This window comes from Scyliorhinus torazame, chromosome 19, assembly GCF_047496885.1.
Source record: "Scyliorhinus torazame isolate Kashiwa2021f chromosome 19, sScyTor2.1, whole genome shotgun sequence".
NCBI lineage: Eukaryota > Metazoa > Chordata > Chondrichthyes > Carcharhiniformes > Scyliorhinidae > Scyliorhinus > Scyliorhinus torazame.
Window position 1 is genome coordinate 71644402 of NC_092725.1, and position 13208 is coordinate 71657609.

The 13208-nt window shown below is 42.4% G+C and overlaps 1 protein-coding gene across 6 annotated transcripts in view; it reads left to right on the forward strand.

Annotated features, from left to right (window-relative positions):
- Window positions 1-12975, forward strand: part of pnpla3 (patatin-like phospholipase domain containing 3) — a 153657-nt gene extending 140682 nt beyond the window's left edge. For 5 of the 6 annotated variants that reach the window (XM_072484518.1, XM_072484519.1, XM_072484521.1 and 2 more), the window contains 4 exons: window positions 1188-1445; window positions 3243-3375; window positions 7431-7553; window positions 11274-12975. In XM_072484518.1, the coding sequence (XP_072340619.1) occupies window positions 1188-1445; window positions 3243-3375; window positions 7431-7553; window positions 11274-11502 (743 nt within the window). In that variant the 3' untranslated portion in view covers window positions 11503-12975. Of the gene's footprint in view, window positions 1-1187; window positions 1446-3242; window positions 3376-6726; window positions 6800-7430; window positions 7554-11273 lie in introns of those variants that run through there. The other variant, XM_072484522.1, reaches the window with a different exon arrangement.
- Window positions 12976-13208: the final 233 nt, after the last annotated feature.

Consider the following 13208-nt stretch of genomic DNA (forward strand, 5'->3'; position numbering starts at 1 on the left):
CATTTGTTGTTTTTTCAAAAATTTTTATACTCCTTTTTTACATTTTCTCCCAAATTTACACCCCACCAGCAATAAACAATAATCAGTAACAAATATGTCAATCCCCATATCAATAACAACGATCCCATCCTCCCACCAAACCCCAAACATTAGCCTGCATGTTCACACAAACAAATGACAAAAAGGAATTAGTGATCACCCATAGTCGCCATTAACACCCACAGCCCCCCTCCCACCCACACACCCCAACTAATGTTCGATGTTATCCAGTTCTTGAAAGAGCATTATGAATAATGCCCATGAATTGTAGAACCCTTCAGTTCAAACTTAACCTACTCAAGAGTCAAGAATTCCAACAGGCCCCCCCCCCCGCCACATCAGGGCACAGTGTGGAGAGGTTGCTCTCCACACTATCAGGATCCGCCTTCGGGTGATCAACGAGGCGAGGACTACAACATCTGCCTCCGCACCTGTTTCCAACTCTGGCTGGTCCGACACCCCGAATATGGCCTCCCGGGGGCCCGGGTCCAGTTTCACATGCACCACTTTAGAAATTACTCTAAAAACCTCCTTCCAGTAATCCTCTAGCTTTGGACAGGACCAAAACATATGAACGTGATTAGCACCCCCCCCCCCCCCCCCTCCCTCCCCGCAACATTCACACACATCTTCTACTCCTTCAAAGAATCACATCTTCTACTCCTTCAAAGAATAGTTCATCTCATTTGTTAGTGTCTTTTTCCACATTTGTGTCTCATTTAAAATTTCGTAGGAGTGGGGCCTAGGCTTTTCACAAGGTCGTGACTTTTCTTTGATAGCTTTATGAAAAGGTATCACTGATAAGTGAACATGATTTTGGATGTATTCATGCCACTAATACACAACTGGACTGTTAAAATTATAATGCCTAAATCCATGCAGAGCCTGGACAGTGAAATGGAAGGGATTCCCTGGAGGAGGGAATCTTGCTCTGGTTTGTTCCAGAATTAACTAATTCTTAACTCTTGGATTTGTATTTCACAATCTTTGGTTATTTGCACCTGTGCAAAAGATTTAGTGTTACATTCCTCAAAAGTATTGACTTCTATTTATTTTGATCTCCACCATGTAGTTGGAAGCTGCAATGTTAGCTTTATTAAAATAGTTTTTGCACGTGCCGATTTCCCTTGTTTTTGTTTTCTTCTTAGATCTACTTAAAATGCCAGTTCTGTTAGATGACTTGACTACCCTCACATTAGTGAGTACGGCTGCCACATCCTACATCCAGAATCAGGATAATCATTACAGCACAACTCGGCTCGGGGAAGAGGGGGTGGCAGCAATGATCACAAACAGAGCTTCAACAATAGAATCCAAATCAAACAACAAACAGCTGAGGAAAACACTTTGGTCATCAGCACTGGATGAAAGAATAATAGAGAATCTACCCCCAAGACTTCGTAATGGTACTGTGAAACACTGTTAGGTTTGAATGCACAAATCGATTGTAACCCATCTGAGAATTTGAGCAATTTGAGCAATGTGATATGTTGATTACATATGCATTCAGAATGTATTGTGCAGTGAAGTTTGGTACGACACCCTGGGCTTGTACGCGGTCAATTTCAGCTCACCCCTTTACCCGGAGTCGCAACACAATTGAATTAACAAATAATTCTTAGAAAAATATCCGAAGTCTTTGGCTCTTGGCTGCCAATAATTACAGTCACCAGGTTTGTAAATTTAAACACAATTACTTTTTACTAATAACAAGAACTATAATGAAATATGCAGCAAATACAACTGATTAAACTATTATCTAATTCTTAATCCTCCACTTATATATATATTTTCATACCTCTCCTGCCCTCTGTTTTTCTGTCTTGTGCGTGGGTGTGTATACACATACACACACACACACACACACACACACACACACACACACACACCAGGCAAACACAGAAGGGAGGAGAGGTGTGAAAATAATAAGGAAAATGAAAAAGAGTCTTTGTTTCAGATTGTTATCTTTAAGCATACCTCCCTTCAAAATGAGCTTTCAGATCCAGGGGCGGCATTCTCCGATATCGGCGCCAAAAACGGCGCAAATCAGTGCGGCATCCTCCATCTTGACCGGCCGAGCCCTAACTTTGAGGGGCTAGGCCCGCGCCGGACTGATTTCCGCCCCGCCAGCTGGCGGGAAAGGCCTTTGGTGCCTCGCCAGCTGGCGCGGAAATGACATTGCCGGGCGGCGCATGCGCGGGAGCATCAGCGGCCGCTCACGGCATCCCCGCGCATGCGCAGTGGAGGGAGTCTCTTCCGCCTCCGCCATGCTGGAGACCGTGGCGAAGGCGGAAGAAAAAGAGTGCCCCCACGGCACAGGCCCGCCCGCGGATCGGTGGGCCCCGATCGCGGGCCAGGCCACCGTGCGGGCCCCCCCCCTCCCGGGGCCAGATCGCCCCGCGCCCCCCCCAGGACGGAGTCCGCCCGCGCCGCTGTGTCCTGCCGTCCCAAAGGTGGTTCAATCCACGCCGGCTGGCGTGGGTTGACAGCGGCGGGACTTTGGCCCATCCGGGCCGGAGAATCGCTGGGGGGTGGCCCGCCAACCGGCGCGATTCCCGCCCCCGCCGAATATCCGGTGCCGGAGAATTCGGCAACTGGCGGAGGCGGGATTCACGCCAGCCCCCGGCGATTCTCCGACCCGGTGGGGGGTCGGAGAATCGCGCCCCTGGTCTCTGTTTGCAGCCTGTAATCATTTCAGTGCAGATTCATTCATTCAGGTTCACAGAAATATGTCAACTCACAGCCTTTCTGGAGAGGGAAGGGAGGGAGCAGGTCCTTATCCTTGTGTGTCCAGGTCTCAACATTGCTTTCCTTGGGTCTCTTGAAATCATCCCACGCAGGCAGGATCCAATCACCACCTGTTACCAGGCAGAATATGGTCTTTTGCCAATTCATTGGCCACCAATCAACAAATTGCACTGAGTCCCACTCCATTTCTCGGGTGCCACAAAGTCTCAGTTCTGCTTCCAATGCTAGCAGCGCCATATACTATGTTGCAACTTGTTGAATTCCTCATTCTCTCTCTCTACTGTTTGACTTAAAGATACATATCCATTAAGCATCCATGGATCAAAATGGTAATGGCAAAATTAAAGGGGAATTAAGGGAATCATCAGGAAGGACCCTTTCAAGTTTAGTCTAGAGTATGTATGCAATCAATTGAAACTGTTAAATTCTGACACTTTTCCTTTTTGTTCCTGTAGCATTGCATGAAGTGTGTAAAGAGAAAAATGGTCTTTATGCACAGCTGAGCAACCTCTTCTTGGTTAGAATGGCATCCTACGTGATGTTACCTTATACACTACCATTGGAGTCCGCCTATTCTTTTGGCCGCAGGTATGTGTTCTGAACAGCTTGATTCTACTGACTTTACAGTGATAGATGCATTTATTTTACGAAATTGTTTGATCACAACATGTACTTTAATACAAGAACAAAAGTAATAGCATCAGGATTAGGTAACCCAGTCCTTTGAGCCTGTTCTGCCATTCAATAAGATGGCAGATCTGATCTTAGCCTTGCTCTACTTTCCTGCCAGTTCCCATAAAACTTGATTCCTCTATAGCCCCAAAGATATGCCTCCCAGTCTTGAATATATTCAATGACTCAACCTCCACAGCTCTATGAAGTGGAGAACTCAAGATTCAAATCTGTCACAAGAAATTTCTCTTCAACTCCACTCTAAATGGATGACCCACTCTTATTCTGAAACTGACCAGGACTTTTACTGCTGTGGCAGATAGCAGGAGTTGAGGAATTTTTCTGACTCACTCTCCCACCTCAGGAGAAATTCTCAAATTGGTGGTAAAGGATGGAGTTGTGATTGTTGCCCTGAACACCGATCCGAGGCAGCCTCGGACTGCTGGGTGATGAGGTGGTAGGCTGATTTTAAAAGCCCATCCGGTTCTCCAGGACTTTTTAACCAGTTGCTTGCTCATATTTTAGGCCCTCTAGGCCTCACCCACCCACTCTACATACCAACAATTCCAATGGCCACTGGTAGCCATGCATGCCCTCCAACCCCCCTCCTCTCTCCTGGGCCCTTATAGCCTGAATGCCACCCATTAAGGCTATAACACTTGAGGCTTGCCCTTACACTCCATGCCAACTCACCAAGTATCCAACATGGACTGATCTCAGAAGCCATATTGAGATGAGGTACAATAAAGTTCTAAATATCTATTATAGCCTTGACTAGTTAAAAAGGAAATCCTGATCATGAAAGGCCATTCTGAACATTTAAGTCACCTCCCTTGTAAAATAGACCTGTATTCATAATCCCACATCAAAAATAGCGAATCCTTCACAACCTTTCTTAAAACTGATCAAGTGGCCCCCTTCTGCGTTAATTATACGTTGTAGCCCCCTTCTGTGATAATTATAGGTTATAGAAAGCAACCAATCATTAATAATGATGCAATGATAGGTCTTGGGTATTATCAACAGCTATTCTAATTCTAACTGTTCAACCAGACATCCTTTCACCCTTTACTGATAGAGGCAGCCAATTTTTAATCTTTAATGGGTTGGGGATTGAAATAACTTCACAGCTTCATGGTTCTACAGACATTTGACTGCCCTTCAAGAGCATTTACAGTGACAAAAATGGTAACTCCACCGTGTGTTCAAGGCCCTTGCTCCATCAAAACATAAAGTCTATTTGAACTCTGCAGTTCAGGTCAAATGGCCCTGCTGAAATTTGTTTTCCCTTATCAGCCAAAATTGGATCTTTCTGAAATGGGGGTGAGTCTATGGTATCTCGGTCTCACTTACCATTTTGGAAGATCTGCGGAGTCGCCACGATTTTGCAGAATGCAAGCCAGTGCCCCCTGGTTCAATAAGGAGACGCATCTACCCTGTCCAGCCCCCTCAAAATCTTGTATCTTTCATTAAAAATCACTCCTCAATGAGTATAGACCCAATCTACTCAACTTCCTCATAAGATAACCTCTCCATTTCGGGAAGCAACCTCATGAGCCTTTGCTGAACTGGCTCCAATTCAAACATAGCCCTCCTTAAATAAGGAGACCAAAACTGTGGTGTACACGGTTTGTCTTTGAACCACTGGAGAAAACTTCTACATTTATTATTTTCTTCCCTCTGTCATGCCTATATAGTAACATTAATTTCTGTCTGTGGAGCTCCCACAGTACCTTGGGTAGGTCCTGTAGATGTGAGCATGCACAAAAAATGTCAAACCATCAATTATCTGTGCCGGTAGATGGAGCAGTCAGTAAGTACAGTTCCACTTCCACAAAAATGGTGCTGAATATAATGAGCACCATGTGCAGTCACTGAGTTGGCATAGGATAACATAACTTACATTTCAGATCTACCTGACCTTCCATCACTTTTACACAACACCAAACAACTTCCAAAATAGAGGGTGAGATCTGGATGCATTGATAGCGGGGTGTAATCACCCGCACAGGGCCAATGGGGTGGGAATGATTATCTTCCCCATGGTCCTAACGGAGTATGAGCTCCTCCACCCTTGACTCTATATTAACTGTTATAGGTTGGCCAGTAAGGCACTGTCCAGAACAGGAACCCGGTAGGGATCTACCAGGCAGTGCTAATATCGTGTGTGAATAAAACTATGTTTCTTTATTTTACTCGATCTGGACTCCCGTGTCCTTATTAAACATAATAATAGTGAATTTATTTAAGAATGGTGAGGGGCAGCACAGTGGTGCAGTGGTTAGCACTGCTGCCTCACGGAGCCAAGGAGACCGGTTCGATCCCGGCTCTGGGTCATCTTCTTCTGTGTGGAGTTTGCACATTCTCCCCATGTCTGCATGCCCCCCACCCCCCCCCCCCCCCCCACAACCGAAAGATGTGCAGCGTAGGTGGATTGGCCACGCTAAATTGTCCCTTAATTGGGAAAAAAAAAAAAGTGGGTACCGTAAATTTATTTTTTTTAAATTGAAGGATGGTGACAGAGCTGGGTGGAGATATGCAAATTGTTTTCTATTGGGTTGTGCTGCTACAGAGCATTTAAATATTTAGAAACTTGGTTTGGTCGTGTGTGCCTATTCATTGAATTGCCTGATTACTTCAGTCACTCTCTAGTTCGTTTTTAAACATGACTATTTCACAGTTACAAAGCACAGTGGCAGGAATTGACAATAAAACCATTTGATGCATCCAAACCTGGGAACAACCATCTTATCTAAACTAAAATGTACAAAGTAGTATTGAAGAAAATAAACATTCACCTGATGCTGAGGCAAAAATCAGAAATGCCACGTAAAGTCTCTTTTTGAGAAAAGTTTAAAAATACTCTTAGAAGCTGTATGTTGGAATCATAATGAAAGAACACCAAAGAAGACCATTGGACCGTTCATGCCTGTGCTGGCTATTTGCAAGTGTTTTGTTATGCTCAGCATCTTTTCGGGCTAACAAGGCAGTTGTTGCTGAGTAGCAGTAGCATTGAAATTTTAAGGGCATGCAAATCTAAAAATTTTTTGTTTAGTAAAGGCCAACTAACTGATCCCCCTTTGGGATCAGAGAGATTTGAATTCTTGTCCCTGGCTTACGGAGGACAAAAGCCTGCCACTGTTTCCCCCCCCCCCCCCCCCCAGATTGTTATGTGGTAATGCCAAGAGAAAGTGTGGTGTGATCAGTCTTGGCTTTACTGCCATCAAATGGCCCGCTAAGACTTAATTGTTTGTTTCCCTTGTGAAGAACGGCCATTTCTACAAGATACCGGAGGGTTGCCAGTCGATAAAGAGCAGTGCACCAGCATGAGGGCAGGGGGCAAATTTTTTTTAAGGTAGTTAGTAAATTTTGATCTCCCACTTTACACGATTGCTTCCTCTGTCAAGAGTGCTGTTTGACACAATGTTGCAAAGTGTGCGTAGCACCTCGAACAGCACTGGTGTCAGTTTTTGCCTCTGTGCTGTTGTGGTGACACCACTAACATAATGGTTTCAACGATATGCAGGTGAAGTTGCTCTTGACATAAAAATATTGTTGATGCTGGAAATCTGAAATAAAACAGAAAATGCTGGAAATGCATGACATCAGAAATGTTGGAAATGATCTGGCCTGATGACACGTTCTCTCAATATAGCTGCCAGATAAGTGTTTAAAGCATTTTCTTTTTTTTTTTTTCTTTTTTGTTGCAGTTGTCTACAAATTCAGCAGGCAGGAAACTTTTGTTTACTGAATTTAGTGCCAATAGATTAGAGATGGCTTTGTCTTTCAGTCTGCCAGACCAATTGTGACTACCAGCGCTGGGTTGGAATAGTGAAATAGTTTTATAATGACCGTTGATTGTTGGTTTGGGGCAAATACTGGAATGAATGCCATTGACCACTGAATATACCAACTGCAATAGCTTGGCTGCGGTTTCCATGTGACTCTTGTTCTTTTAAAATATTCCACAGGTTAGTGGAGTGGCTTCCTGATGTCCCAGAGGATGTTTGCTGGATGCGTGAACAACTATACATTATTAGTGATGCCATTTATCATCGAGCAACCAAGCGATTTGGGCTGCAGCTACGTTCCAGGTTTGTCGCTATATGGAAATACATGTTTTAAAAATGTTTTTATGAAAGTAGCATCCTTGTGTGATATTTCAGCCATATTTTCTCTCTGAAAACAGGAAATAATAAGCAGTATAATAGACCAAGACTTAGAAATTTGCATATATTTGGAAACAAAAGTTGAAGGCAGTTTAAAGGATGACTTTATAAGTCAGATAGAGTGGCTCATGATCTGGGTTCTCATTTTACAGGCCTCTGCAGGGATACCATATTTTTCTTGGTCCAAAATGAGGCAGCTAACACTATACATTTTTAATATGCTGCATCTTTCCGTGTCAGAGTATGAAGATCTGCGGCTTGGGTGGTAGCGACCCTTTTTCTGATCCAAAATGTTTCCGGTTTCAGTACTGTTGCATGGACTCTGGCCAAGGAAGACCCTAACCAGTGTGATATGAATGGAGAAGGGTAATGAGTGAGCATTGTAGGGACCCCATGTAATATGGGGGCGGGGGGTTGAAGAGAGTGATGGAAATGTCTATGATAAATAACTGAATATCCCAAAGAATGAGTCTAAGATTTGGAGATGATTTGTCATTTATAAAACCATAAGATATAGGAGTAGAATTAGGCCATTTGGCCCATCGAATCTGCTCCACCATTCTCTTCCCCATTCTCCTGCCTTCTCCCTATATCCTCTGATCTCCTTATTAATCAAGAACCTATCTATCTCTGTCTTAAAGACACTCAGTGATTTCGCCACCCCCGCCTTCTGTGGCAATATGTTCCACAGATTCATCACCCTCTGGTTGAAGAAATTCCTCCTTGTCTCAGTTTTAAAAGGTCTTCAGTCTAAGGCTGTTCACTCGGGTTCTGGACTCTCCTACCGGTTGAAACATCCTCCCCCACGTCCACGTCTTGGTTAGTATTCTGTAAGTTTCAATAGATCCCCTTATCCTTCTAAACACAGTTTAGCACAGTGGGCTAAATAGCTGGCTTGCAATGCAGAACAATGCCAGCAGCACGGTTCAATTCCCGTATCGGCCTCCCCGAACAGGCGCCGGAATGTAGCGACTAGGGGTTTTTCACAGTAACTTCATTGAAGCCTACTTGTGACAATAAACGATTATTATCTTATATTATTATATTAAACTCCATTGAGTACAGACCCAAAGTCCTCAACCACTACTCATATGAAAAGCCCTTCATTCCCGGCATCATTATTGTGATCCTCCTCTGGACCCCCTCCAAGACCAGCACATCCTTCTTTCGATACAGGGTCCAAAACTGCTCACGATACTCCAAATGGGGTCTGACCAGACAGAGCCTTATACAGTCTCAGCAGTACAGCTCTTGTATTCTAGCTCTCTCGAAATGAATGCTGACATTGCATTTGCTTTCCTAACTGCCAACTGAACCTGCATGTTAACCTTAAGATAATCCTTAACAAGGGCTCCTAAGTCCCTTTGTGCTTCTGATTTCCGAAGCCTTTCTCCATTTAGAAAATAAGTCTATGCTCTGTTCTTCCTACCAAAGTGCATAACTTCACACTTTTCCATATTGTATTCCATCTATCATTTCTTTGCCCAATTCTGAGCATGTCCTTCTGCAGCCTCCCCACTTCCTCAACACTACCTGTCCCTCTACATATCTGCAAACTTCGCAACAATGCCCTCCGTTCCTTCTTCCAGATCATTAATGTGTATTGTGAACACTGACCCCTGCAGAACTGCACTGGTCACTGGCCACGGCCCAGAAAAAGACCCCTTTATCCCCAATCTCTCCCTTCTGCCAGGCAGCCAATCCTCAATCCATGCCAGTACCTTGCCTCTAACACCATGGGCTCGTATCTTATTTAGCAGCCTCCTGTACGCCACCTTGTCAAAGGTCTTCTCGAAATCCAAATAGATAATGTTTACTGGTTCTCCTTTGTCAATCATCCTTGTTACCTCCTTTAAAGAATTTTAACAGATTTGTCAGACATGACCTCCCCTTGATGAAGCCGTGCTGACTCAGCCCTATTTTACCATGCACTTCTTTGAACTCCGTAATCTCATCCTTAATAATACTCTAAAATCCTACCTATGACCGAAGTCAGGCTACCGGAATATAATTTCCTGTCTTCTGCCTCCCTCCCTTCTTAAACACTGGTGTTACATTAGCCATTTTCCAATCCTCTAGAGACCCTCCCTGACTCAACACTGAAAGATCACCACCAATGCATCCACAATCTCCTCCGCTATCTCCTTCAGGACTCTGGGATGTAGTCCATCTGGTCCTGGTGATTTATTCACCTTCAGACCTTTCAGCTTCTCCAGCATCTTCTCCATAGTGATGGTCACTACACTCCTCTCTGCCTCCTTACTCTCTTGGAAGTTCTGGTATGCCACTGGTATTGTCTACGGTGAAGACTGATGTAAAGTATCTATTCCGTCTTTCTGCCATTTCCTTGTTTCCTATTACTACGTCTCCAGGTTAATTTTTCTGTGGTCCAATGTCCATTCTTGCCTCTGTCTTACCTTTTTTTATATATATATATATATATATATATATATATATATATATATATATATATATAAATAATATATAAAAAAAACTCTTGCAATCTTCTTTTATATTACTAGCTAGCTTACACTCCTATTTCATCTTTTCCCCCTTATTGCTTTTTTAGTTGTCCTCTGCTTGCTTTTAAAGGCTTTCCACTAATCCTCACCACTTTTGTATGCTTTTTCTTTTGCCTTTATGCTGTCCCTGACTTCCCTTGTCACCATGTTTCCTCTTCCTTGGGATGAATTTCTGTTGTGCCTCCTGAATAACCTCCAAAAACTCCTGTCATTGCTGTTTCACTATCTTACCTGCTAAGATCCCCTTCCATTCAACTTTGGCAAGCTCCTCCCTCATGTCTTTGTAGCTGCTTTTACTCAATTGTAATATCATTACACCTGATTCCAGCTTCTCCCCCTCAAACCGCAGGGTAAGTTCCATCATATTGTCGTCCCTGCCCCCCGAAGAGTTCCTTCATCTTCAGTTTCCTGATCAAGTCTGCCTCATTACACATCAAAACTAGAATTGCCTGTTCCCTTGTAGGCTCTACCACAAGCTGCTCCTAAAGGAATTTCGTAGACATCCCACAAATTACTTTTCTTGGGATTCACTACCAACCTGATTTTCCCAGTCAACCTGCATAATTGAAGTCCCCTGTGATTATTGTAATATTGCCTTTCTTTTCTGCTTTTTCTATCTCCTGATTTATTTTCTGCCTCACATCCTGACTACTGCTAGGGGGCCTGTACATTACTCCCATCAGGGTATTTTTTCCTTTATTCCTCAATTCTACCCACACGGATTCTATGCCTTCTGACCCTATGTCGCTTCTTGCTGTCGATTTTCTTTCATTTCTTTTAATTAAAAAAATTTACATTGCATAACCTGAACACCGTATGCATAACCTGAACACCGTAATTGCAAGGTTGATTCCATGTCCCACCTTTCTATATCATGGCATCAATAAAAGTTTCAAACGAGTTTTGGAAAATCCCAAAGGAGTGACCGAAGAAGATGGTTTCTTCTGTTGGGTGTCGAGTTGATTTCCAGAGCTTTAACAGAACCTTATTGTTTATTGAACACTTGTGTTGTTGTGGAGAAAATACAAGGAATATATTTTGTTGACAATTGTAATCATTTTTATGAAGAGTTCTAATTTAAAACATGAACTGAATCTCTTGTAATATTTGCTTTATTTTCCAGTCTTTGGACTAACATACCTCTGAGAAAATGCTTGAGCCTGCCATTTAACTCAAACCTGTACCAGCCTTACCTCGCTTCTCAAATCTCCATGGTGGAGCTTAACTCCCAGCACAATGAGTTTCCCAGCTCCTCCGATCCAATGATGCATGAATTTGATGCTTTGGCCAGGCAGTGTCTGGCAACTTCAGGCAAGAAAATCCATTTCTTCACTAGCTCAGATGATTTCTGAATGGTGACGGGAAGTTTTCAAAGACAACTGACCAGGAAGTAATTTCTAACATGGTTCAGTGATTGGAATGACAATCCCAAACAATTGGCCCGTTTTAGGTCTGTATGCGTGTGTGTGTCACCTATTGCATGGTGATAATTTCTTCACTCAGCTGGAGGAAACCTTGTTCTCCTGATTTCAAATTAATAATCTTTAAGGCCACTTCAAAATGTTGTTTACACGGCATTCTTGTCATACATTCAAACTGTTTTCAGGAACCTTAACACATGTTATGAATTGTGTAGGGGCATTGACTAACGTTTGCACTTTATTGATAACAATTCCCGCAGCATCAGTGATTAGTGCCCAACTATTTGTTTCATCAACTCAAATTGGTATTTATCATTTTAAAAGCATTGATATTCTGAAAACTTAAATAAATAATTTGTGTACAACAGAATCACTATATTTTAAACTACCTGTTGTGGATATTAAGTTTAATCTATGCATTAGTTTTACCTCATTCCTTTACACAGATACTGTCACTACTTGTACACTCCTACCTATCCCGTACCGGCTGAGGTTATTCATGAAGGCCCTGCCTTCTCAACCTTGCCCCTCACCTGAGGTATAGTGGTCCTCGGGTTAAATCACCACCAGTCAGCTCTCTTCCTCAAAGGGGAAAGCAGCCTATGGTCATCTCGGACTATGGTGACTTTACCTTTACCTTTACTCCCACCTATGCACTCCTTTTACTTACAATCAGTTTTGCTTCTTCAGTTAAATGCATTTGTTAAATAAAGATCTTTTAAGAAATTTATGACCGTACTTAATATCTGTTGAGTGCCTATTTAAATATTTGCATATTTAAATATTTGCAATTGCAGAGAAACCTCCATTGTCTAATTTCCCAATTCAGATGTTAAAATCTTGGACAAAAAGTTGCCCTTTTACATGTTCAACTGATTATTTTTCTGACTTAAATCAGTCTTGCACTATCAGAACCATTAATGCTTGTATTCCTGTGCCTCAATTATTACAGTACCAATTGAGTAAGTTTCTACATTTGGAATATTTGATTATCTGCTGCTATCCAGTACCAGTGACAGGACATGGGGTGAACTCGTGGTCCTTCAGTTCTGAATAATGTGGGTGCATAGCGTATACGTTTCTCAAACCAGAATGTATCTTGTTCATTCCATTGAGATGACTGGAAACCTGAAATGGCTGGGGGAAAAACGTGATATTTACTCTGTCTGTCTGTCTGTCTGTCTGTGACAAAATAGTGTCTCTGGTGCTATTTTCACTGATTTAAAAAAAAAAATGCATGAGAATCTCATGATGTGCCTTTTTTTAATGTCAGTGCCAATTATTGACAAATATCTTTTATAATTATTCCAAGTCAGCAATTGAACACCTTTTGTATAACTGTAATTCTGTTTACCTCCCTCCTCTATCTTTGTGCAAATAATATTAAATAAAACCATTATTATACCTGAGCAAAATTTCTGATATTGTTCATGTGTGGTCTGTAGAGAATTATGTATTTCTAGAATGATATAATATGCCTTATCTTTTCTCAGTTCCAAAAATATGTGTTAATTTTGGTCTCCAAAATGGGCTCTTTTTTTAATGATCCTCTAAGATCTTTTCCTCCTTATGCGATCACATCATCTGATTCAACATTCATGCCATGTCTTTAATACTGTATCTCCAATAATATTCAT